At 41.6% G+C, this 24,975-nt stretch overlaps 1 protein-coding gene across 2 annotated transcripts in view; it reads right to left on the minus strand.

Annotated features, from left to right (window-relative positions):
* Window positions 1-14,033, minus strand: part of ACO1 (aconitase 1) — a 38,222-nt gene extending 24,189 nt beyond the window's left edge. For both annotated transcript variants that reach the window (XM_074932926.1, XM_074932925.1), the window contains exons 1-3: window positions 13,930-14,033; window positions 3,147-3,267; window positions 1,280-1,448 (exon numbers count right to left, since the gene is read on the minus strand). In XM_074932926.1, the coding sequence (XP_074789027.1) occupies window positions 1,280-1,448; window positions 3,147-3,243 (266 nt within the window). In that variant the 5' untranslated portion in view covers window positions 3,244-3,267; window positions 13,930-14,033. The remainder of the gene's footprint in view (window positions 1-1,279; window positions 1,449-3,146; window positions 3,268-13,929) is intronic.
* Window positions 14,034-24,975: the final 10,942 nt, after the last annotated feature.

A 24,975-nucleotide genomic window follows, 5' to 3' on the forward strand; every position in this document is an offset into this window, starting at 1 on the left:
ATTAGGTAGGAATCTCAATTTGTATTTCTGGGAGAAGTAGACATTAAATTTTCAATAGCAGAGAAGTCTTTAAAAATGTTTTGGAATAACAGTTGACTTGGAAGAGAAAATAATCATAGAATCAGAATGGTATGGGTTGGAAGCGGCTTTAAAGATCATCTAGTTCCAAACCCCTGCCATGAGCAGGGACACCTTCCACCAGACAAGGTTGCTCAAAACCCCGTCCAACCTGGCCTTGAACACTGCCAGGGACGGGGCAGCCACAGCTTCTCTGGGCAGCCTGTGCCAGTGCCTCATCAGCCTCACAGTGGAGAGCTGCTTCCTTAGATCTAATCTGAATCTACCCTCTCTCAGTTTAAAACTCTTACCCCTTGTCCTATCCCTACGCTCCCTGATAAACAGACCCACCCCACCTTTCCTGTAGCCCCCTTTAAGCACTGGAAGGCCACTAGAAGGTCTCCCCAGAGCCTTCTCTTCTCCAGGCTGAACAACCCCAGCTGTCTCAGCCTGTCCTCACAGGGAGGCGCTCCAGCTCCCGGATCATCTTTGTGGCCTCCTCTGGACCCGCTCCAACAGGTCCATGTCCAACTTATGTTAGGGGCCCTGGAGCTGGACACAGCACTGCAGGGGGGGGTCTCATGAGAGCAGAGGGGGAGAATCACCTCTATCAACCTGCTGGTCACATTTCTCTTGAAACACCAGGATATAGTTGGCTTTCTGGGCTGCGAGCACACAGTCAGCTCATGTTGAGGTTCTTGTCACTCAACAGCCCCAAATCCTCCTTGGCAGGGCTTTTCTCAATCTACTCATCATCCAGCCTTTATTTGTGCTTAGGATTGCCCCCACTCATGCGCAGGACCTTGCACTTGGCCTTGTTGAACTTCATGAGGTTTGCACAGACCCACCTGTCAAGGTGGGTTATAATGATGTGGGTTATAAATCAGAATTGAAAGGGGTAAACAATTGAAAGGAAGAGTCCCTTGGAGAAAAAGAAGAAAAAGAAAAAAAAAAGTCACAAATCCCTTGCCCCTCAGCAACAAAACCTCTAAACTCTTGAATTCCATCATTTAGATGCAATTTATTCATCCCATTTTCTTCCCCGCTGTTATGAAGAGTTTCAAAAAGATATTTATTTCTCCAAGTGTTGTCTGTCCTGACATGCAGGAAAACTGAAAAAGCTCTTTCCAAATATTTAATTGCTACTCTTTCCCTCAGCTCACCCCTCCACCCCAAGCTCAAAAGTTCTACACTTTGCACTTTCCTAGCTTTGGAGACTCACGTGAAGTCTTGCAGAATAACTCTTGCAGGCTTAAACGGCACTTCAACATTCTTATGTTGCACCACTTTCCAGTTGAGAATATTCTCAACATCTCCCTTCTTCACTAGGAATTCATCGCAGTTACGGATTGCTGCTTCCAAGAGTACTCGAATAGAAAACGGCAGGCGTGCTGCATGGGTAAGAGGCAAGAAACAAATTAATTTTTTACTTTAAGGTAATATTTCAGCAAGTGCAGGGTTCCATGTCTAGGGCAGATAGGTCCTCAAGTGCTATACTCATATTCTCAAAAGGCTTTAACCCAAATTATCAGACACCCTTTCCTAGCCTTCAGCTTTGTCAGGTCAGTGCTAGCTGATCTGTTCTACTCAATTCTCTGAGTAGATTTATTATCTCAATCCCTGTGAGACAGTAGGCATCTTTGATAAAAGCACTCTTTTCCACAGCTCTTCCATCCTCCACAACAATACCACAAAGTGCTGTGCTCGACTTGTTTCTCTGCACTTTCCTCTCATTCTTGCTGCTGAACACATATAAAAGCACTAGAAAAACATAATTTTCTACCTGACCTGCTGGAAACCATAGCTTTAGTGATCTAGGCAGTCCCTTGTTCTCCAGAGATGGAGAACGAAACTGAACAGCAGTAGTACTGTGTATCTGCTAAATCTTCTTTTACTTCAAGATAGAAATACTTACAGAAGATAACAAAAATATAGTTAGAGCGTCCTGACAGCTTTACTACAAGCAATGGGTGTGACAAAACCCAGTAAGTTTCTCTGTCCTTCCTCCCCTGGTCCATTGTAATAATAGCTATTTGATTTCCTCTCAGAATATTTACATTCAAAATCTCTTGAGAAGTTTGTCCCAACTTTCTACATAGGGGCCCCAAGACACAAAAGTCGCTTAAGCACTGTGAGACATTTCTGCTATCATAAAAAAACCACCCAACTATTATTCAGGACACAGTAATTCAAAAATCAATTGTTTGTTTTGTTTTGTTTTTAAACTTCTTACCCTCCACCCCTCCCCCCTATTCTTCTATTCCTAAGTTATTCCATTTTCTGTTGGACGGTGAGAATTGCATCTTTTTTTTTTTTTTTAAAGAATCTGGAGTTTGTAACTCTTGGAATCGCAGAATGGATCAACAGGTAATACCAGATATGTATTTATCTTCTTAAGACTCATCTCTGCTTTGAACACACCTAGTCCAACATGAATTGATTTCTCATTTACACACTATCTGAGCCTGCAATGGATATGCATTGCTCATGTTCAGAGAAAATGTTCCTCCTCTTGCTTCCTGAATTCTCCTTAATCATCCGTTTCCTTTTTGAAAGGGGAAAAATACCCAACATAGACAGCTCTAACCATAGATACTTGCTTTTGAAGTCAGTGGCACAGATTGTAAGATTTCTACCAGTGCCACACGGAAGATGTCACATTCAGGAAGTGTCAGAGGAACTAAAGGAAAAGCCTTCTCAGAAAGGAAAGAGCCACTGCTCTTTTAAAGCTGAACAATCTCTCTGGATGATTCAGTCATATCAGTGTTAGGAACTTTCCAGACTTTCACAGCAGCACAGCAGTACGTGAGAAAACTTCTGCACTTAGTTTTGCCTAGTCCTTCTCATCCACTCAAGAAAAACAAGACTGCTGTGTGCACAGCATGTTGAGAAAATAATACTGTGATCTTGCCAGTATTTCTGTAGTTCTAAATAGCCAGAATTAAATTTTGCTAAAATTTTATTGTCAAGAACCATCTTTTGAATTCATAGTTCTCTCCAGAGACGAAATACCATCTAATGTTGCAATGTCTCTTCAAGGTTCTGTTCATCAATGTTAATGAAATGCTTTCCTTATGTTGTCAACGTACCATATCTCCCATCTTCCAATTTGCTCAGATTAAAGAACTTCTTCCAAGGCTGTTTAGGGTCCAGTGGCTCCACAATCCGTACAAAAGGGTTGCTCATGGTTATTCAAGACTCTTAATGTTGCTAGAACACAAAAGAAAAACCAAAGCCATTTATGGGACATATGTCCCGCATACAAAGTACATGTCCCACAGTCCCACAATGTACCTCTCCCACATACAAGGCCTGTAACAGACAAAAAGGTACTGCATAGCCTGTGTTAGTCATGCCCCTTCCCCTGCAAATCTACTTGTAACATGTCCTTAGAGATAAAAGGTCTGCAGAAGGATAAGAGCATTGTGAAAAATATGGATATACCACATGGTTTACAAAGGAAGTTCAATGTCAGCACTATTTTCTTCTTTATGCTGCTTCTAGACAGCCCTTTGTGTATCTGTGATCCACGAACCACCATTGACAATGTAGTCCCATTTCTTAAGTGTCATTGGTCTAAAGCTAAACAGACAGGCATTTGCATTCAAAATTGAACCCAGTTCAACCAGAGCAGAAAACACAATAGTTTCACTTGAGCCAGAAAGTGTTACAGACTAAGATTACAAACCCTGACTATCAGAGATGCAAGGAATCCTTCTGACTTCAGAAAGATTTGTCAGGGTTACCACCAAAAAAAGTTTAAAGTAGACGGTACTGTAAACATAATTTTAGTTTGAGATCTTTTGTTTTTTGTGGCTATCCTAATGGTTTACTGGATAAAGCATTCCACTGGGACCTAGGACTTTTAGGGTTCACTTATATAAAGTACGTTGAGATACTCCCAATATCAAGGCCAATTAGCATAGAGGAGCCTAAATTCACTCTAGCAATGTCCCCCAATCTCCAGAAAAGATAGATTGCATGCAAACTGCCTAATGGAACAGTCCCTAGGACACTCTTATGACCTGAACTCTGCCCAGAGTTCTTTTGGGAGCACTGGCTTAGACCAACACATGTCAAGGAACAAGCTAACGGTTTAACAGTAAGAACAATTCTTTTCCAGTGCCTGGCAACATTCCCAGTCATGACTAAATTTTTTTTAGAAGAGAGATAATCACAGGCCTGATTTCCAGATCTGTTGTTGTTTTCCCACAGCACTATTCCTGTCTTCATTCAAGTTACATTATCTTCACTTGTCCCAGTTTTTCCCCAACAAGGAATGAGATGCACATCCTTTGATGGACCTTGGAGACTGTTTAGTGCAAAGGGATGCACAAGTCCAGTATTTGTTAAAAACAGTTAATGCAAGGCCAAGGAGTGAATTAATTTATCTCACCTGTCAGGCTCATTGACTGTTCAGGGAATACTGTTATGTGGACTACATTTATAGGGGATTTTTAAAGTATGCCAGCACAAATCGTATTTCACATATTTTGAAGACAACCACCAAGTTAGAGGTTAGATTGAGATTAATAGCAGAAATGGTGACAAAAGAAGGTCCACGATGTAAAGCAGCAAGATACTATAAAAGAAAGAATTGTGGATTTTTTTCTATCAAAAAAAACCAACAGAAATTTCTAGATAAAAAAGTTTGATGACCAGGGAAGGCAGAAATGTAGGCACACCCCACAGCACCTCCCCCAAATACATCACCTCTCACATTCCCATCTACAAGTTATTTTCTAAAATTCCTCTTCCAAGCTTTGTAGATACCCATCCTGCACACCAGCACATTAAGTTTTAGGTGTCATCTTCTTTAAAAAGCATGAACTTATTAGCTATTCCTCTTCTAAGCAAACTCTGTGCTTCTATGACTATACATGACCAATATAACCCCTGTCTTCCTCTCCTTGCCAGCTATGGTCCTGATGAGCTTTATTTTCTGCTTTCCAAGCAGAGAACTTCGTTTTATGCATATCCACTTCTTATGGGAAAGTCTAAGAGTAACTGAAGATAGAAAACACTGAGATATCCCCTGACAGATAAAGCAGATCATTACTTTGATATGACCATAACAAGTACACTGTATTCAGCTCATATATTCTTATCTGAGTATAAATTGCAGTCGTAACATTTCTCATCCAAGTCAGTGTCTTGGCAAACCACAGCAGCAATTCAAGATGCTATGACACATTATCTACTTGCTCCCATTTCTTTGCCAGACATCACCCTCTTCCCTGAACACAGCTTTTTCAGTTCACAGTACGAGATACTTCACCGCAAACCTGATTTCATCAGTGAGCTACAAAAATAAGCTGAACTGTGGGGTGACCAACACATGTTCTTTTCACCTGCCTGGTCACATGGATATGAACAATGCTGTTACAACCTTGCAAGCCATTTAGAAATCCCAGCAAAGATGTAAAGTATCTATAAAAGATAGCAACTTGCAGCATTACTGTAGCAAATTTCACAGAGCCAGAGAAGCCTCAGTCAAACCAGCTACTATTTCCAGACAGTAAACTATAATCCAAGCGGCTGCAGCACAGAACTCAAGCTAGTGATCTGCCAAAAAAGATGCGAGGGAGCAACACGCTGCAGATCGAGGACACCAAAATTTTGTAAGTAATCATTGAGATAGATACAGATTAACTTGTGATTGCAGCATAGAATATTTATTCACATTTTGCTGGCACTGAAATGTAAATATGCAAACAGGCTAGCAGGCAGGGGAGCTAACATCTGTCTGTCTGGGATTGGCACAGGGTGCAGGGTCACATGCATTGACCACGTCCAGTGCCCCAAGACCACTGTAATAGCTGACCACACATACCAAAGAAAGCAGTGATTTTCTGCTGAACAACCTCAAAACTATTTGTGTGGAGGTCACATCTGAAATGGGATTCCACACAGTGACCCTGAGGAAGACAGTACAGATTGAGAGGTTTCTAACGGAAAGAACCATCATCTACCCACACAAGCAGTGCTCATCCCGGCCTTCGAAAACAGCAGCAACTCTAGCCCAAGCTACTCACCCTCTCCAATTACCCAGACACACTTTCTCTAGTGTTTGTGCAATTCTGGACACAGCCCTAGGACTCCAGGGGTTTCAGCTGATGAAATCTATGAAAATGGTTCAGCCGGGGAAGACTTTTTAAAAAAGAAAATAAAAAGGAGCAGAATTTCATTACTGGAACCTTCTCAGAGGATTGCATGACTTGTATAAAGTGTACCAGACAAACAATAACTTTATTTTAGCCCTTCCTGTGCCTACTAATACAACTGATAATTGTGCTCATACTAACGTTGATCATCTTTAAATCTACACTCCCTAACTATCAATATTGTTTTCCACTCACCTTGTTCCAACAATGCAGGCACTAGTACTGTGCCACCCAGCTCCATCTCTTGTCAGAGTACGCCTTGATTTCACCCACAGACTGAACATCAGCTCATCACAGAAAATCTGATTTCTGGCTTTTCTCTCTTCCAGCTCCACTTCTCTCTCCCCCAGAGAAGCAAAAGGACAGAAGGATTCTAACCATGAATATGAGAAGGGGCAAATTTATCTGGACAAGGTCACAACTTTCCAAATATAAAAAAAGGAAGCTGGGTTTTGTGCATGAAACATTTGCCCTTCAGAGTAAAGAATGAATCCTTGGCTTTAACAGCTGTTCCATAGTGTTCATATCTCTAGATATGTCATGAGAGGGTTCAAATTTCTTTGGCAACACAACTTTTACATTGTGATACTCTAACAAAGCATTTGTACTAGCAAAATCTGAGCATAACATTCCTCACTTCATCTGTATTGAGTGGGTCAGCAAAGTCAGCTTTTACTGTGAGAGCTCCAAAGTTCACTAGCAACAAAAAACCACTGTAAAAATGTCTACTGTCTGTACTGTGTGTGTATCTCTATGGCAGACTAAAGACCACATAATTTGATGATCATTACATAGGAAGTATGCACAAGCCCAGGGGACAGAAGGAAAAAGGTGTCTCTTTCCTTGTCTTCTCTTAAAAGTTAATCAACTAAATCAAATACACTCAAAGCACAGTAAAGTATCATGCGGATCTCCACAAAAAGGATTAAAGTATGTACCTTAAGATCACACCTATTTTTTTTTCAAAAAAGAACATTCAGCAGAGATTTAAACATGCATGTGTTGATTTCAAATATTAAATTGATGTTAACTTTTCTGAGTATCCAACAAACACAGGACTAGTCACATCACAAGACCTTCTACTGGAAAAGGACTTAGTTCAGTAATTGAGGTATTACTTAAAGCATGTTCTTGATTGACTGTGGGCCCTGGACACTTTAAAAGACGTAGTGTAACTTGGAACAATTTTAACAAGCTGAAATTTTATGGAAATGAATGGAATTGAGAAAGCATGCTGATACATCCTGCAGTTTTGCGCTTGCAGAAGTTATCTCATGCAGGCCATTGAGAAGGAAAAGGCTTCCCACTATACTTAAGAGAGAATCTAAAGACACTGGAGATGTTCTAGACATCACTTTTAACATATTATTCTACTTTCTTTAGAGCTGCAGGAGAGTCTGAAGGTGAAAATGAATACAACTAATCAGGCTAAAACTAACTATCTCTTTCAAACCACCAAAAAAAATAATATATTTTTTAAAAACATAACTGCTTTTATCTTCGTTGTACTGGGTCAATACCAATAATACCGTTTTGCAGTTTTTTAGGAATCTCAAGGGAGCTGACCTGTCTCTCACCATCCAGAATAAAAGAAAACCTTAGCACAGAGAGTACTTTTCTGCTAAAATATATGCCGAGAGTAAATCATGTACATTCTGTAGTACATGACACAAGTGCTGACAAACGACTCCTGATTAGTAACAATCATGTTAATTACAAATGTGCCTGAGGACAAACCAAGGACACAGATTTATTTTGTTTGACCTGCAGAAAGGAAAAAAAGGAAAACAGCCTCTGGATGAGACAACTTCTATCTAAGCTGCAGGCCATAAAGTAGGAACAGAACAGGCACAGTCATTCAGCATTTTAGTACAGACATATTAATCTCACCCAGGGAAAGGGAACATGTCTCCACCAGTGCCTTTTCTATTCCATCCTTGGTTTCTCAGTTTTCTTTCAAATTATGCAAGGGTGCCTATATTATTAACAGGAAGAGTTCATTTTAAGCATCTATTCATAAACCTAAACACCTAATAGCTTGACTATAACAGATTTCAAGTAGTAAAAGCTCTTTTTTCCTCCAGAGTGGGTAAATTCTCAGCCACCACTGGGAAGCACACACTCACCAAAGGGGCAGCTTAGTTGAACACTCTACCAGTGTTCTACTAGTTTCTTTAGCTAGAAATGCTATAAAAGGTTACACTCAGCCAAAGCAAAGATGATATTTTATCAGCCATCAAGAAAAGGGGGAAGGCTCAAACTTGCTGGTACTTGCAGGAAATCTGTGAAGAAACTTCCAACTGAAAACTGGGAAAAGGAGAGCTGAGCTGGCAGGACTGCTATGATAAAAGCCCTTGCCTGGTGATAAGGCAGAGGACATCAGGTACACTTATGGCCCTACTTGGAAAATACAGCATTCTCCACACACACTGAATCTGATCTTACCACCTTCCACTGTGGTTACCATTCCTTCTTCTACTCTCCCAAGTTATTTCCCTTAGTTTTGTACACTCAACCAACTGACATTGTATGTATGTTTATGTATGTGCATGTATCTGTACTTAGCTGCTATGACAAGCACCTCTAAATAGCAAAACCAAGTAACTAAAACATCCAAGGGGAGCTCCAGCACAGCAGCAGGCTACCAAGTTGTAAATTCAGCAAGACAATACTGATCATGCATTTTCTCACATTACTAAGAATTACATATAGCTGAACAGCACTTCTTAAACTGAGGGCTATTGCTCAGTTCCCCAACAGAAAATGAGTCTCTGCAACTCTTCTCATGGTTTCACATTCTACTCAGCAATGGGCCTTAATTTAAAATGTTGATGACTACTTCCAGTTTACCTAAGTTATAGATCTTAGTCATGAACAAAGATCACATAGCAGATCCAGCATGTAGGAACTTCTGTCCTATTGGAATTACACCATGCTCAGTGTACGCCTACCTTGCTTGAAAAGCAAGGAAGGAAAATATCCATGCTAAGCATATTGCCAGAAGTCTGAATTTTTGATACAGAAAGGCAACCTCTTCAGTATCAGTCAGGTGTCTGAAGTAGTAAAACTTTGGTAAGTAAATACATCCATAAGTCAAGTCAGCTTAGAAAAAAATCTAATACAGATATTTGTGTGGCAGAAAAAAAAAAAATTATTTAAATATACAAGTTGCCCAAGAATAATGTTTTTGTTACCCTGGGGAGAAAAAAAACACAACAACCTAAATAACAACACAACAAAAAAAACCTACACACACAGAAAAGCCTGGCAAAGAATAAGCACCCCCTCTCCCAAACCCACAAATGCCCCCAGCACTTGGATAGAGTTCACCACCACTACTAGAACAAGCAGAGTCTTGTTTTATAATATATCTAGCAATAATTACGTATGGATGTGCACAGAGCAGATGAGTACAGCTACTGTTGCAATAAAGACAGGTTTCTTGTTTTGATTAAGAGAAGCTCTTACTATTTAACACCTAACTCTTACTGTGACAGATAAGGCCAATATAAGAAATATACAGTGCTGCATTGCTGTAAGCAGTTGAGTGGCAAGATTTCAGTGCTAACAGAGATCTGAGACAGAGTCTTTGTGTTTCTCCATTACACAGTCCATGATTACATATAGATCCTTAAAGACAAGTCCACTAACAATTTGATGAGTAAGCAACTATTCTGCTGATATAAACTACACCATTATTTCACACTAGAAAAAAATGAAGTAATAAGTAGGGTTTTTCTAAACATTCTCCAAGCAAAGTTTCAGGGATCCCCTGTCAACTGTAACGCTCAAGACAAACTCTGTACATGAACAACAATGGGACACTGGATTGCATACTTTACTGCTTTCTCCAGAAGCCTAAAACTTTTATTGCAATGCTAAAATACTTACTTATTCAGAGCCATAATGTGCTACTCTTCCAGCGCACTGGACAGGTTACTAAACGCATATTCCTTTAATCTGTATATTTCACAGGCTGTCATAAGCATTCTGACTATTTCACTTTGATACCAGCTCTGTATTGCACATATTGGAACTGAAGATTTAGTTCAGAGATCAAGTTTGTGAAATCAGACCTTTAGGTCTTAAAGGAACCCCAGCTCCAAGCGAGCTGGAAGTTTAGATGTGTGCCCACTTCTAAGATGTGTATATTAAACTCCCTCAAGACATCCCTCTGGAAAGGTAAATGCTACCTCCTCCCTCACTTCAACATAGTCAGTTCACTTACTGCTTAAGTGACAGTCAAAACACTTCTCTTCTATACAGCTGGCCAGCTTTGGTGACCCAGATAAGCACACATATCCAGTACCCTCATACAGCCCATGGAACACAATCTAGCCTTAGAGTTAACAAAATCCAGATCCTAATTAAGCAGGCATACGTGTTAAGAGAATGCTGTGTCAGTAGACCCATCACTGAGTGTCCTAGTCAAAAAGTAGAGACTAATTTTCTTCTTGTTGCAGGAAAATGAGCAGTATTATATATAAGCTTCACCTGTACGATAACACAGGTGAAGCTTATTTGGAGGCTACAGAACACTGAAAAATGAAACATTGAGGGGTTTTTTTTCCTTGAAAGAGCAACTCTGAACTTTAACCTACTTCCTACCTTTGTACAAACTTACTCCTCATTTCCCCTGTCTTAGACTATTCATTAACAAATATGTAGCATGGACCAGATTTAACAAAGAATCAGTTTTCAGTGTTCGTAAAAGAAGAGATTTTTAAAAGTCCCATATAAGACACAGAAACATGTTCCCACTGATAACACAGAAGCACTGCAAGAAGTCTAGAATACGTAGAGACCTGTAAGTGTATACAACGGTTTAGTCTGAAATTTGTTTTCAATTTCAGTAGGCAGGATTAAAAGACATTGCAGTATTGGTCTGTCTGTTTCAAAAGGCTCATGTGAAGGGGGGAAGGAACACTGCAGAGGTGCATGAAAACAAAATGGGACTACTCTGAATCAGCCCTCTACTCACATGACTACCATTGTACTGGCTCTGTGAACTGCTGTCTCTGCACCCTTAAAACTCCTTTTGTGCAACCTGGTACCTGAACCATCTCAGAGCTTTCAAAGATATGTAGGAGGAACGAGTCCTTTCAGGATGAAGAACTGATGAGAGGATTACTACTGTTGTGAAATAAACCTGGCATCATGGAAAAAAGTCCGAACTTTTCATGCCATTTCCTGAATTTTTGCTCTGAAAATAATGAAAGATAATTTTCTCACAATAAAAATTGCTATTCAACTGTTCATGTAGATGAATCCAGCTTTCACACACCCATAGCTTCAGTCTGTAAGCAGAACAAACAGGTATCTGACAAGATTTCATCAATTTCAACTAGCTGTCATCAGAGTTTACTAGCCAAGCTCCCTGCGGAGGCAAATTAAGTTTCCAAAAAACATTTTTAAATTAACTTTTTCAGAACAGTTTTCCACAGATAGGCTAGGGGGGAAAAGAACCCCAAACAATCAAACAAAAAACCCCAACCAAACTAGACACCCTCTTTCACAAGCTTCTGGAGTCCTAACCCTAAAACTGTGGGATGTCCCGATTCTTTTCGGGAAGTGCCCAACACCTAGAGAAAATCTTCTGAACTAAACACTCCCTAAGGCAGCACTGAAAGCAAGAACCCTGAAAAATTCTTACCTTCTATGCACACAAACAGATCAGACTGGAAATTGAGACTCCTCTCTACCTTCTGTCTGTTTCAAAAGAAGGAAAGGGACCTCTCCAATTCACATTGTTTCAGTCACCTTATGTGGATAGCTACTGCAGGGAGGGAGAAAATTTCCTGCTACTATGTGGTGAAATCCTACAGTGAGAGTCTAAGTTGGAAAACACTAGTAAAAAAAGATTCGCTGCTGTTCTTACTATTTAAATATTTCTATTTCTTCTGTGGTTTTCTCCAGTTATTATTTTATTTATCCCACCATTACTATAAAACTTAATTGAATAGTATTAAAGTGGGAGTGTATTATCCTCTGGCTACAAGGAACCAGAGAGAAACAAATTACATGTGATATGACAAAAATGTAGTTTGAAGGCCCTACAGTCTTCAGTTCAGCAGTAGTCTGCAAGATACACTCTGCAAAGCATCACTAAGTGATCAGATTCCTTCAAACACCAAAAACCCCTCCGACAATTTCCTCTATCTTACAAAGTCCAGGATAAGTAAAGTATCGACAATTGTCTGAGTAACTCCACACACACACTCCACACGACAGACCCTGGAGAGCACAAGAGTCAGCTGCACTTCCTACTCCATGCACATTAAATTCCTCTTACTTTCTTTGAAGAAGTAACAATCCCCAGAAGTTTATTGGGACATTCTGATAGAGCACAATTGCTTTTAAGCAAAGCAATACTAAATAAACATTCCAGTGTTAATATTTCTCTAGGGTGGTCTTCCTTTACTTCGGTATTGTGGATTGATAATGAGCCAGTCTGAACAATAGCAACAGCCCTTAGTGCTCAGAGATATTAATTCAATTCCAATTGTTTGGAAAGAGAATCCTCTGGTTTAGACCAAGTTTCCTGCAGATACTAAAGAATACTGAAGTCCAGATCTCTCTTTCCACCCTCCCTCACACCCACGCTAGCTTTAGAGGTGGAAACCAAATATCAAAGTACAACCTTCAGTTAAAAAATAAGAAGGAACTGTTGGTGGTGTTATGAAACACAGCAATGTGCTGAACAGATACGCAAGGTCTAATCCAAACAAACACCTAATCCAGATTCTGGAACCGGACATCTCCACAGCCACAGACCTCTGCCAGGTTAGACTACAATGTGAATACCTGCACCTGTGCTGCAACCTCTATGACTGTTATTGATACTGAGAACCTGCTGTCTGTGCCATGAATGCAAAACAGATGATTTTGTCACCCAAAACAAAACCCCATAACTATTAAAACCTGTCACTTAACATCGGCTTTACCTGGTAACGCTTTCATTCCATCCCTTCTGTGTCTCACCTACTTATGTTGCAGATTTATGGGTTTTTTGGAACACAGCAAGGTTTCTGTGTGCTTGGTATGTGCACTATCCTCTACTATTTAGGTGCTACTGAAACACCGACAAGGCTAAAGCTCTTCTAGTATGAAAATTAATGAAGAGGCTTTGCCTAGATGAAGAGAGGGCAGCACTTCTCTGCCATTCCCGCTCTTCACCTCTCGCTAAATCCATTCTTCTTTCTCAGCTCTGCAACAGCCGACTCCCGTAGCTGGTGTGAACAGGTCCAAAGCCAGGTCTCGGAGACACCACGTTCCCGCCGGCCGGGGCCTGGCCAGCCGCTCCGCTCCCTGCCCCCTTGCAGCGCGGCGGGGGCGCCGCACAGCCTGCTGCTGCCGGGAGTCGCGGTCACGAAGCCGCCGCAGGGCCGATTTCCCCCGCAGCACGGAGCCGCTCTACCGGCCCCCTCCAGCCCCGGCCCCGCCGCCACCGGGAAACCGCAGGATCGTGCGTCCCGCCGTCAGACCGGCCTAGCCCAGCCTGGCCTGCCTGGCCGCCGGTCTCCGCCCGGACCCGGGCCCGGGCCCGCACCCGCCTCAGCTCTGCCCCGAGGGACGCCCCTGAACCCCTCCCCTTCTCCCACAGCCGGCAGGGCCCGGCACCGCCGGGTAAGGGGGCGCCGCGGCTTCAACGCACCGAGCCGCGGCCCCCGGGAGGAAGGGAAGCAGGGCGGCCGCGGCCCACACTCACCGGGGAGCCAGGAGGAACAGACCGCCGCCGTGCGCAGGGATGGAAGGGCTAAGGGCGCGCTGGCTCCGCCCCGCCGCCCTCAAGGCCGGCCGCGGGAGGCGCAGGCGGACGAGGGGGCGGGCGGCTCTCGGCAGCCCGCGGCTGGGCGCGCCCCTCACGCAGCCGCTGCCTTTCTGCGGTGGCCCCTCTCCCAGACAAGAGGGGCCCGAGCGAGGCAGCACGGGTCCCTGGGGAGGGCTGGTCCCCGTGGGCAGGGTGCTGGCAGCGGGGCCGAGGCCGAACCAGGTGAGGCCTCTGCTGCGAGGGCAGCCGCGGGCAGCGGGCCGTGGTGTGTGCTACCCCCGGCACGGCTGCGCGGCGCTCGCTGCCTGCGCTTTTGCTCGGGCTTCGGAGCGGGTCCGAGACGTCACTGAGGCCAGGACCTGAAAACGATGGTTGAAGGGCTCTCACTCGGGACCCCACCTGACGTGCGGGGCGGCTTTCTTGTGGCAGTGCGATAGGAGAGGGACCTCTAGCAGCCTCCCGGAGCCTGGGTGAGAGCTCACGGGCTTGTCAGCGAAAGCAGCCTGTTACTTATAAACTAGTCAAAATCAATATCGTGGTGCCAGTATTGATGCACAATGTCAGAGTACAGGGTGTCCTAGAGGACCTAATTAACATCGACTCCACAGCCAAGTGCTGTGGGTTGCTTTTCAGTGTCCAGCATGCCTACAGTAGAACAGTGTATAGTTTGGGCCTGAATAAAGTTCTATGAAAATCATTAGATAAATAGGAAAAGGGAGTTGCGTAGGAAGAGTGTAGATGTGGCTTAGAATTCTGGAGAAGGTCTTGGAGAGCAGTGGCTAGAAGACTTGCTAACCACTGAGAGTCTGAGATGGAGGGGGAGAAGACCATTAATGTTTTGGTTTTTCCTTGAAGAAAACTCAGGATAAGTGCAAACAGGACTACTTGCTAGCTTTGGTGCAGAAAAGCAGGTCTCAGATGAGGAAGCTGATGCAAAGAGTGAAAACGGAGGTGCTTTGCTGTGCTTGGAAAGAAGGATAAAACCTAGAAAATGCTCTAGAAAGCTCTCCTGGTTGTGGGTTGGGTTCCAGCAGACTGACCTGTGCTAGCAGATCCTTATGTCTACATGCTGTCCAGATAGAACTTGCAGCCCAGGGAAAATCAGTGGTAGGACCTCAGAGTCTAGCAAACAAGATACATTGTGTAGAGGTTTTTTCAAACTAAATACTGAAATCATGGCTTTGGCACACCTCATTTATATGGTACTTCTGAATTATCATCCAAAATCTTTTCCAGGTCGTCCTGTTTTCTGTTCAGCATAAATACCTTGTGGAGTAATTTACAGGCACTAAGTTGTCTTTTTAGAACTGAATGAGTTTTTAGACCACATGATTTGCTTTAACAAATAGTTAACTTGGACATGTAACTGGACATTCATTCATAATATTCTTTTCAAGCTTTTGGCCAGAGAGGTTCACAAGACTGAGTTTTTCAGAACAAAGTCATATTTGTAGTTTGGCAGTGCAAGAAGGCGGCCTGTGTTTTCTTCACCACACCACAGAATTGTAGATGACTGGTGGTACGAGAAGCCAGAGAATTTCTAAAACTACCTTTCTTAGAGTTTTAGATGTTTCATTATCTGATAGAATTTTTTATTTTTGTCTAAGTTTAATTAACATAAAAGCATTTCAGCATGTTCTTCTTGGTGAGATAAAGTCCTGCAGTAACTCTTTGGGTCACTTCCTTTTAAAAAAAAAAAAGGATTCTGATTTCGCTGGTTTTGTTTCTAACAGAACAGACTTCCAAGGCCCATGTGCATCACTGAGTTTTGAATCATGAATAAAATCTTTCATACTTAGATACCAAAGCAATTGCTGCAAAATCTGATTGACCTAAAATCTCTTGGTCCAAGAGCAAAGACTAGTGAAATAGTAGGTCAGCAACAGAAATAGGAAATCCATTTATCAGCTCTGACTTCTCCCAGTGAGCATCTGCAAGATGTGTTTTCTGTTCTGTGTAGACGGAGGCCTCCAAGGTTGGGGGGTGGAAGGGAAGATTTCTGTAGTTCTAGGACCTGAATAATTGGCGCTGAAACAAAGTTGGCCTCTAGATGAACCTCACAACCAAATGTTATCCATTATTGGTATCTGCTAATTAGTAAAATCTGTGTTATAATTAGCACTTATTAGTAGTATCTGATCATTAACAAAATATGTATGCTCAGTTCTGAAAGATGTAGCTTAGACAAAATATAATCAGTAATGTGTATGAAATGTCATGAGAATGTATCCAACTTTTTTTGTATGGCCTTGTTCAAGGCTGAGAAACCAGGTGTCTGGTCTTGTTGGAAACTTCATGGGAACAGAACCAAGTAGGTAAAGAGAATCCCTTGGTTCTGTTTACCCTTGTTCAAGGCTGAGAACCCAAGTGTTTGGCCTTGTTAGAAACTCCCTTGGTCTCCCCCCCCCCCCCTCTGAGCCCTGGCCAGGCTTTGGGTAGAATCCAACAGGAGGATGAAACCAGATGTTTCTGCTCAAATAAAAGGTGGAAGTCGTTTTGACTTGCTGATTTTTGATATATAAGCCTGGACCCTATTGCCATGACTTTGGATGCCTCACCCACAGATGGATGCACCTTGTAGGACTTCCCACTTGCTGGGAAAGGCTCTCCAAATCTTTACTGTAACTGGGGATCCCCAGCATCTGCAGATCTGATTGTTGGTAATGTATGCAAGTGGTGAGGTATCTTAATCACTATTCCCCCCGTCATGTAGTAAAGATTAGGTGCATTACCTTGCTTATTCTCATTTTCTATAATTAACTGTATGTAGTAATATTAAGTGTACTATTCTGTATTTTTTTTATTCTCTGTAGTACTTGGTTATATTTTTTAATTATTAACAGTAAAATAAACCTACTCTTTTCGCTCAAATGTCTGAGTTTAATAGGCATCCTTGATCAGCAAAACAATTTCTTGCCACAGAAAGAGAGGTAGCACTGCTGCAGCATCTGCTGGTAATATGTAAGGATGACACAGAGGCCACAGTGGGATTGGAAGACAGGCTGTTCATTCAAGGGTTTATGGTAATGCTGTTTGAGGGTTATGGCAGGCTGGTGCTTGCAGCACAAATATTTGAGGCTGTCATTCTTCTCATCAGGACTGAGTTTACAGTAATGTGGCTTATTTAGCAAATGATTAAAAGTTTGTGAATTTGTCTCTCGCACTACTACTAGGAGGCAAGTACTACATTAGATCCATTGCTTTAAAGAAGATGTTTACTGAAATGAGTTCTTGGTTTTAATATCAGATTGCAAGGACACTTGATAGTTTTCTTGGGCAATCATGTATTGTGCTGAATCAGTGTTAAAGGGAATAATTTTCAGTTCTTGCACCAAAGATGGACGCAAATAGTAACGATGCCTTTCATGTTGTAGTCATGAGTGTCTCAGTGCTTGTGACTTCCTGGTTTTTAGGGGTTTTCATTTAATTATTTCACAGCAGATGAGCAACTGGGTGTCAGTCCTTTTCCCTTTCTGTCTTATTGGGGAAATCCATTTACAAGAGGCTCGGCCTAACCTCAGATTTCTTCCAGTTTGTTCTAGAAGTCCAGGGGGTGTATCATCTCTGTTCAAACCCTAGCTGACTTCAGCGTCATGCCTCTAAATGTATTTCACTCATATTCCGATCCTACCAAGAAGTTACAAATACTTTGGATTTCCAAGGGGCAGCTTTCAGCTCACTAAAACCAATAAAGCCTTAAGGTACAGCAGTTTGGCAGTTAGCTCCCAACATAAGAAGGACTTAGACCTGTTGGAGCAGGTCCAGAGGAGGCCATGAAGATGATCAGGGGGCTGGAGCACCTCCGCTGTGAGGACAGGCTGAGAGAGCTGGGGTTGTTCAGCCTGGAGAAGAGAAGGCTCCAGGGAGACCTTATAGCGGCCTTCCAGTGCTTAAAGGGGGCTACGGGAAAGATGGGGAGGGACTCTATCAGGGAGTGTATGACAGGATGAGGGGTAACAGCTCTAAACTGAAAGAGGGTAGATTAAGATTAGATATAAGGAAGAAATTACTTACTGTGAGGGTGGTGAGACACTGGCACAGTTTGCCCAGAAAAGTTGTGGCTGCCCCCTCCCTGGAAGGGTTCAAGGCCAGGTTGGACGGGGCTCTGAGCAACCTGATCTGGTGGAAGGTGTCCCTGCCCATGGCAGGGGGGTTGGAACTAGATGATCTTTAAGGTCCCTTCCAACCCAAACCTTTCTATGATTAGTAGAATTCTGGGTTGTGGTAGTCTCAGCTGATCGCTGAAGCTGCAGCAATCACATGATTGCTGCAACCAGTCTCAAACTGGGCTAGGACTGGAGTGAGAGGGACACAATAAACTAGAGCTGTCAGTCTAGAGGACATGGAGGTGTTTGCCCTTTGAAGTAGCCATCCCAAAGAAGTGTCCCTCAGTAGCACAATCTGCATGTGTCCTGCTTTTCCTGGCTATCTGCAGTACTATGGAATCACCTGAAGTTTGCTTTGGAGTCCTATGGCCCCACAAGCAGCACCTAAGGGTACACCATGGAACATACTATGTTCTGCAAAGCATGATATGAATTAACATTTTCAAATTAACTCAGTACTCAGCAAAAGTGTTTCACTCCAGGAGGCCATCTGTGAAGGAGTTTAGGAACTGGTGAAGTAGTAGCTTGCAGGCTATGGCCTACAGCTTGTCCAGAGTACAGGAAAATAAATTTGTTTGGCAGCTCACAAAGGAGTCCATGCTCAGATTTCATTGTCAGTCATATACACCCAGCTGTTTTAAGGTCTTTGAACTGTCACTGTGCAACAGCAGTACCAGTCTGAAAAGAGAGTCTAGCGTCTCTCAGAAGACCTGTTAGAAATACTGGCATGGGTTCTGGTTATTTAGGTAAGTGAGGTCCTACTGTTTCTCTATCTTAATTAGATGACTGTACTTCCCCTAAAGGAAATTATGTGGTCAGCATATTTTAATAGATATAACTTGCTGCTGGTCTTAGCATTGATTTACTTAAATGGCTTTCTTAATATGAGTCTTCAATTTATGTAATTGCAGTAATGCTTATTGAACTTCATAGTTTAGTTTCAGTATCAAAACATTTTAGTTCTGCCATCTACTGGGTAAATGTGGTTTAGCAGAGGCTTGGTGTCATTCACTACCAGTAAGAGGGCAATGACTTGGAAGTTCAGATATTGATTTTGCTCCCGAGTCGAAATTGACACAGATGTACTGTCAAGGAACAATACAGTTGTCTTACAGAATAAAAGCACTTATTTGATTCCACCATGTGAACTGAAGAAAAGGGAATTGATAATGGGATTATGTAACCAAAACCAAAGCATAAATTAAGACTGAAACACGTAAAACTGCTGTCACTTGACTGTCAACACTGGGCCTTCAACACCAGACTACATAATGTTTTTGCAGAATTTCTCCAGAGGTGGGTAATCTCGATCAGTTTATAGCCACTGCAATAAGCATTGGAAAAAATAACTATGGGTACCATAGAAGTGGGAGTGCAGTTGTTCTCCCTATTGAGAGTAACGATGTAACTTGCAGTAAATGCAGAAGTCTTTGCTGGCCACCAGTGTATTTTCTAGCATAACTGGAATGGTGTAGATGACTTTAACACGGACTAGATTCTTGTGCATGCTCACCCTAAAACCAGCCGATATTCAAATAAACTGATGGTGTATACACAATGTACACACCCTTGCACACAGGCTGGATCTGTGCTTTTCATACTTTGTATCACAGTTGCACTAACACTCCCTTACTGAGCTCAGGACTCGGACAGACAGAAATTCATCTGGTAGAGCTCAAACAGGATGAAGGGGGGAGTAAACTAATGCAGAAAACTGGCAGAAGAAACAAACTCTGGAGCCCAGGCTGCTATATTATGTCATGAGGCCACTCCTAAGCTACCTGTTTCCACTTTGCAGCCATACCAGCCTAAAGAACTTTTTACAGAGGTGATGGCCACACCTCAAATTTCAGAATAATTTCTGCTTTGCAGAGAATCATTAATATAAAATCTAAATTTGTTGGATGCATTAAATATCACTGTATAATGTGGTGTCCTGAATCAACTGGGACAGAAAGTTTAAATCTGCCACCGGTAGAAATTACATAAAAGCAGTGTGGTATAAAGTATGAAGGTATTACATAGGACACAAGGGTGATGACAGAACAGTTGTGGTCGTTTAGAAAAATAAGGATCATGTAATGATCCTCCAAATGAAGAGTGTGAGGACAAGTCACAAGGAATGCTTTTAAAATAAAAGCAGGTTAGAAAAAGAGGAAACTAGGTCAAGAAGAAAATGTGTTGAAATTCAAGACAGGCACTGTTAATGAAATGAGTGGGAAACCATAAGTAAATAACATTGTTATCATAAAAATATGGGTTAACTTCTGGATAGATTCTGCAAGAGTCACTAGCCATAAATGATGGAAAAGGTCCAGAATAATTCATTCAGCAAACACTGAATTATTTTTGCACTGGCTAAAAACTCCAAGTCTGGAGTTTGACTTGCTCAGATCCATGCTGCTGTAGCAGCTCAGCTTTTAGTGGAGCTGCTGTGACTTGCACCAAGGCATACTGTCACTTTTCACTTTTACAGACTGCTCAGACAATACTTTAGTCCTGCAGTGAGAGACTTAATGTGCAAAACTTACTGTAAGTCTCTGGGAGGAATGAAGCACCTGGGCTCCCAATTGGTAGGCAAAGATCTGTCTTTCCCATGGCCTGTGCACACTAGCTGTGGTCAAACAGCACAAGACTCCACTAAGTAGAAAGGACAGTGTTCTTCTTCCTGTATCCCTGGTTGCTAATTTCTGAGAGGAAAAAACATCTGGACATGTCTTACTACCTTAAGGGGAAGGCTCTACATAAACATACATCCTCTGAAGTCCCTGTGGATAATAATTATACTTGAATAGAACTGTTACCGTAAAAGCCAGCAGAGGAACTCTCTAAGACTCGTTTTGGAGCGTTAGAAAGCAGCATTCTTTATTGCAGCGCTGGGTGCACACGCACATAGCTTCACAAAGGTGAGTGCACCCCTGTATCTGTAAGTGGCAGTTAATATACAGTCAGATTATACATGCTCATAATTTTTCCAAGAAATGAGTTACATATGCATTAGATTTCCTGGAATTAATTACAGTATCTGCATCCTAATTACACATGCGCTTCCTTGCTGGGTGGTGATCTCGAGGGGTCCCTGGTGGTCATCGGTAATCTTCCTCACCATGTCTGCTGGTTGACCTCAGTGCTCACACAAGCTCACAAAGGTCTGTTTAGGAGGAGTTGGGCAGCTGTGTTGTATCTTGAGCTGGTTTGGTTTAATTTGTCCTGAGCTTGTTCCTGTTATCTTCAAGAACAGGCCCCAAATGTCTTATTTATTTCTGTCTTCAAACCCCTTTCTTCTTCACAAAAGCACCAACCTTCAGCTGTACATTCCAGAAGCTACATTGACATTGACCTACTTCATTCTCAAAAAAAAATATTTGGCAAGACAAAAAGCAAGACAAATTTTAAAAAACCTGTTAGTAAGACATTTTGGCTCACAGAACAGTTAAAGTCTTGCTCTAATAACAAAGCTACTACATTACCAATGAAAGACACAAGAACAGTAGGAGGAAAGATTTCACTTGCCTTAGGTGTCATTCATCTATGTGTATATTTAATCCACCTGTTCACATTAATTTCAGTGCTTTTTTAGGCCTGATTTGCACCATATCATTTTTACTCTCAGACAACTCATTCAGTCATGGTACAAGGTTGTGCCAAACTTCTTCCAGAACTGAGAGGAAAGCAGAGCCAGGTTCAGTGCAAAAGCAAAGAACTGAGGCTCACTATTCTTTTCTGCATCCTATTTATATGGAGGTGAGGAGGAAGAGGACAAAGAAGCTGGAAATAAATCTTACTAATCTCTCTAAAGTATGCAGGGTGATAGAAAACATCTTATCAGGAGCTAACAGTACCAGCCTGAACTGGCACTGGACAAAACTAAAACAGCTACAGCTGCACTCCTGCATATACACCAAAAGGAGGGTTGAGTACAAGTCAAATCACTTTATGCTATAGGTACCTGTAGTCCCCACAAGCCCACTGAACTCTCCTGTAGAACACTGGTGATCTCTCCTTGAGCAGGGATGCTTCCTCAGGTTACTGCTTGAGGTTGAGAGACTCCTCACCTGGCATCTGGTATATATGATACCATAATGAGGTAAGTGGCATTTTACATCAGGCCTAAAATAATATTGTTCTAGCAACATTTATATATCCAGCTGTAGCTTAATTATTAGAAGTGTAGAGTGTTTGACCACTGTGCAATCACCATTTAAATAATCACTTAAATCATTGTCAAATCACTGTTTAATTATCATCCAATCATCAATTAATTATAATTTGATCATCATTTAATAATCAAAACAACCCTTTTAGTTAATTCCACAACAATGACTTCTCTTAATACTGAATTAATCTGTGACAGCTGCATAAGTGGTGGGACAGCTAAAGGCTATGCTCGCCTTTGTAGTATACTGGCACTCCTGGCAGCAGGAGAATGTCTCCTTCTGCTCATGCAGATGTGAGCTGAAGGGACTCAGGTGCAACACCCTGAGAACAGATAAGCAGGAACAAGCTCAGTCAGGAAAGGCATCTGAGCTTGAAACACATGTTTCCTCACAAGGATAGAGTGAGTGATGGTGACCGGAGACTACATTTACTGATCAGACTTACTGTCTCAGGAGATTTGCTGCTTGCCAGGGCCTTAGACTTGGGATGTTTTTGCTCAGGCCTTGGACTGTGATCCCCCGTCATCCACATGGGCATCAGCGACGCTGCCAAAGGAGCATCTCATGCATGACCACATTGCTCTGGAGTCTAGGATGAAGGGCTTGGAAGCACAGATGTTTCCTTATCTTCTTGCTAGTGAAGGAACAGATGCATCCTGTGGGCTTACAAGTTTTAATCAGAGATAAAGAGAAATGTGGCTTTAAGTGGGGTTTTATATAGTGGGTTTGTGCTACATGAATGGAGTGTAGAAACAGAAGCTCTAATGTTGTTTTAACAACTTTGGACTTGTGTTACATGGAAAACTTTTTTCAGTGTACACAACTCTTACCAAACCTATTCCATACATGGGTGTTTCTGCATATTTAGCAGTTCAGAATGCACTGAGTTAGCTACCCCATTCACAAGGATTGCTTATGTGTTCCCTAGGTCCAGAGACAAAACATGATTAAATAAACTATCAATCCTTTACCATAAATAAATAAACTAAACCATAGTTGGCTTTTGGTTTTGTTTTATTGTTGGGTTGTTGGGGGGTTTTTTTGTTTGGTTAGGTTTTTTTTTCCCAGAGAAATGATTCCTTAAACCTGAGCAAGTCCCTTATGTTCTTTGACAGGAAGTTATTTGTATTCAAATGTAAGAGCTGGAAATAAGCTATTAAATGTTAAAAGTCAGTGTATTTGGAGCATAAATGGCTTGCCTGCCATATCATCATATTTGTTAACTGACTGGATGTAAAGCTTCAGCCTCTTGACCTTGCTATGTTGTTAATTTTTTTTCCTTTCAGCTCTGATATGGTTTATTGTTTACAAGTCTCAGTTTTGTTAGCAGAACCAAAGAAATTCCTGAGGTATCAAAAAGTGTAAATGTATGTCTGCCTGTGGTAAGTGTCTCTATCTTTTTGTTAAACACTTACTAATGCAGACTATAGTGATTTTCTTAAAATAAAGCTGTATTAATTGATGTTATCTCTGTAGGTTTATTCCCCCACAAGAGATGCATGCATTTAAACTGAAGCACTTTCTTCTGATCTAAGTCTCTGTACCTATGTGTAACAGTGTATTTTATATATAAGTTTTAATATATAATCTATAAATTTTTTTCTGGAGGTCAAGAGGATAGACATTTTATTTTCCCTCTTTTTTTCTCTAAGCTTGTGTAGTCTAATGTGTTCTTTATTATAACCTTTATCTGAAAAGGTATAATCTCTTAATCTGGCTATATAAAGAATCAAATAAAATACTGAAAGACATACTAGCTATTTTACTGCATAACTTCAAACTGTTCAGACCAGAACTTTGTGTTGGCTTTCCATATCTGAGCTTTTGCTTTTCTTACTCAGGGGCAGTTGTTGCTGCTTTTAACCAGTAAATGTGCACCTGATTTATTTCTAGTGTGATCAGAACAATTGTTTTAAAGACTTTTTTTCAGGAAGTAAACTGTAGAACTACCATGAAGCAAAAAGAAAACTAATTAAACGCTAGCTACTTACTAATACTTTTTTGTAGCATAGATATGACAAGTTGCATTTCTCTTTTGCTTTCCATTGCAGGCCATAGAGTGCACAAATGTAATCTAATATTTTTCTTGTCTCTTCAGTTGGGATACTTTTTTTTTCTTTCCCCAAAAATCTCACATTTCAATGAACATCAGGATTTGCTTTTGCTTCAGACATGACCAACAAATTATGGAGAGGTGAAAAAGCTAAAAATCTGATACTTCTCTTGCCTGGGAAGCTCATACTTCATGACCCATATCTACCATATTACCCCTCAATTTCCAAAGACTGATGTGCTTGTTTAAACCAAACCAAACCAAACCCCCCACAGCCTTTCCTTCCTACTGGCTGCCAATAGTGGGATGCATTCAAAGCCCTGCCTGTGTTGTAAATTCTTCCTTTTTAGAAGCCACAGTGTGTATGAAATTTTCCTTTTCTACCTCCACATATACTTCATGTCATGTCTCTCTTTCAATGCATAGCGATAGGGAAAGAAATGCAGAAAATAGCAGTCAACAATATAGAAGATCAAGATAAGCTCAAGAAAGGCTTTTGCTCACAACTCAGCTGTAAAATGGCATATAATTGAATTTCACATCTCACCAACATGTAAAGAAAACTTCATATATAAACAGAAATTTAGCAAGCTGATCTGGCTTTTGGGAAGCTAATGGCTCCCACCCCTGTTCTGTGAGCAGAGAAAAGTGTTTAGAGCTCTCCAAG

Source organism: Athene noctua, chromosome Z, assembly GCF_965140245.1.
Source record: "Athene noctua chromosome Z, bAthNoc1.hap1.1, whole genome shotgun sequence".
Lineage (NCBI taxonomy): Eukaryota > Metazoa > Chordata > Aves > Strigiformes > Strigidae > Athene > Athene noctua.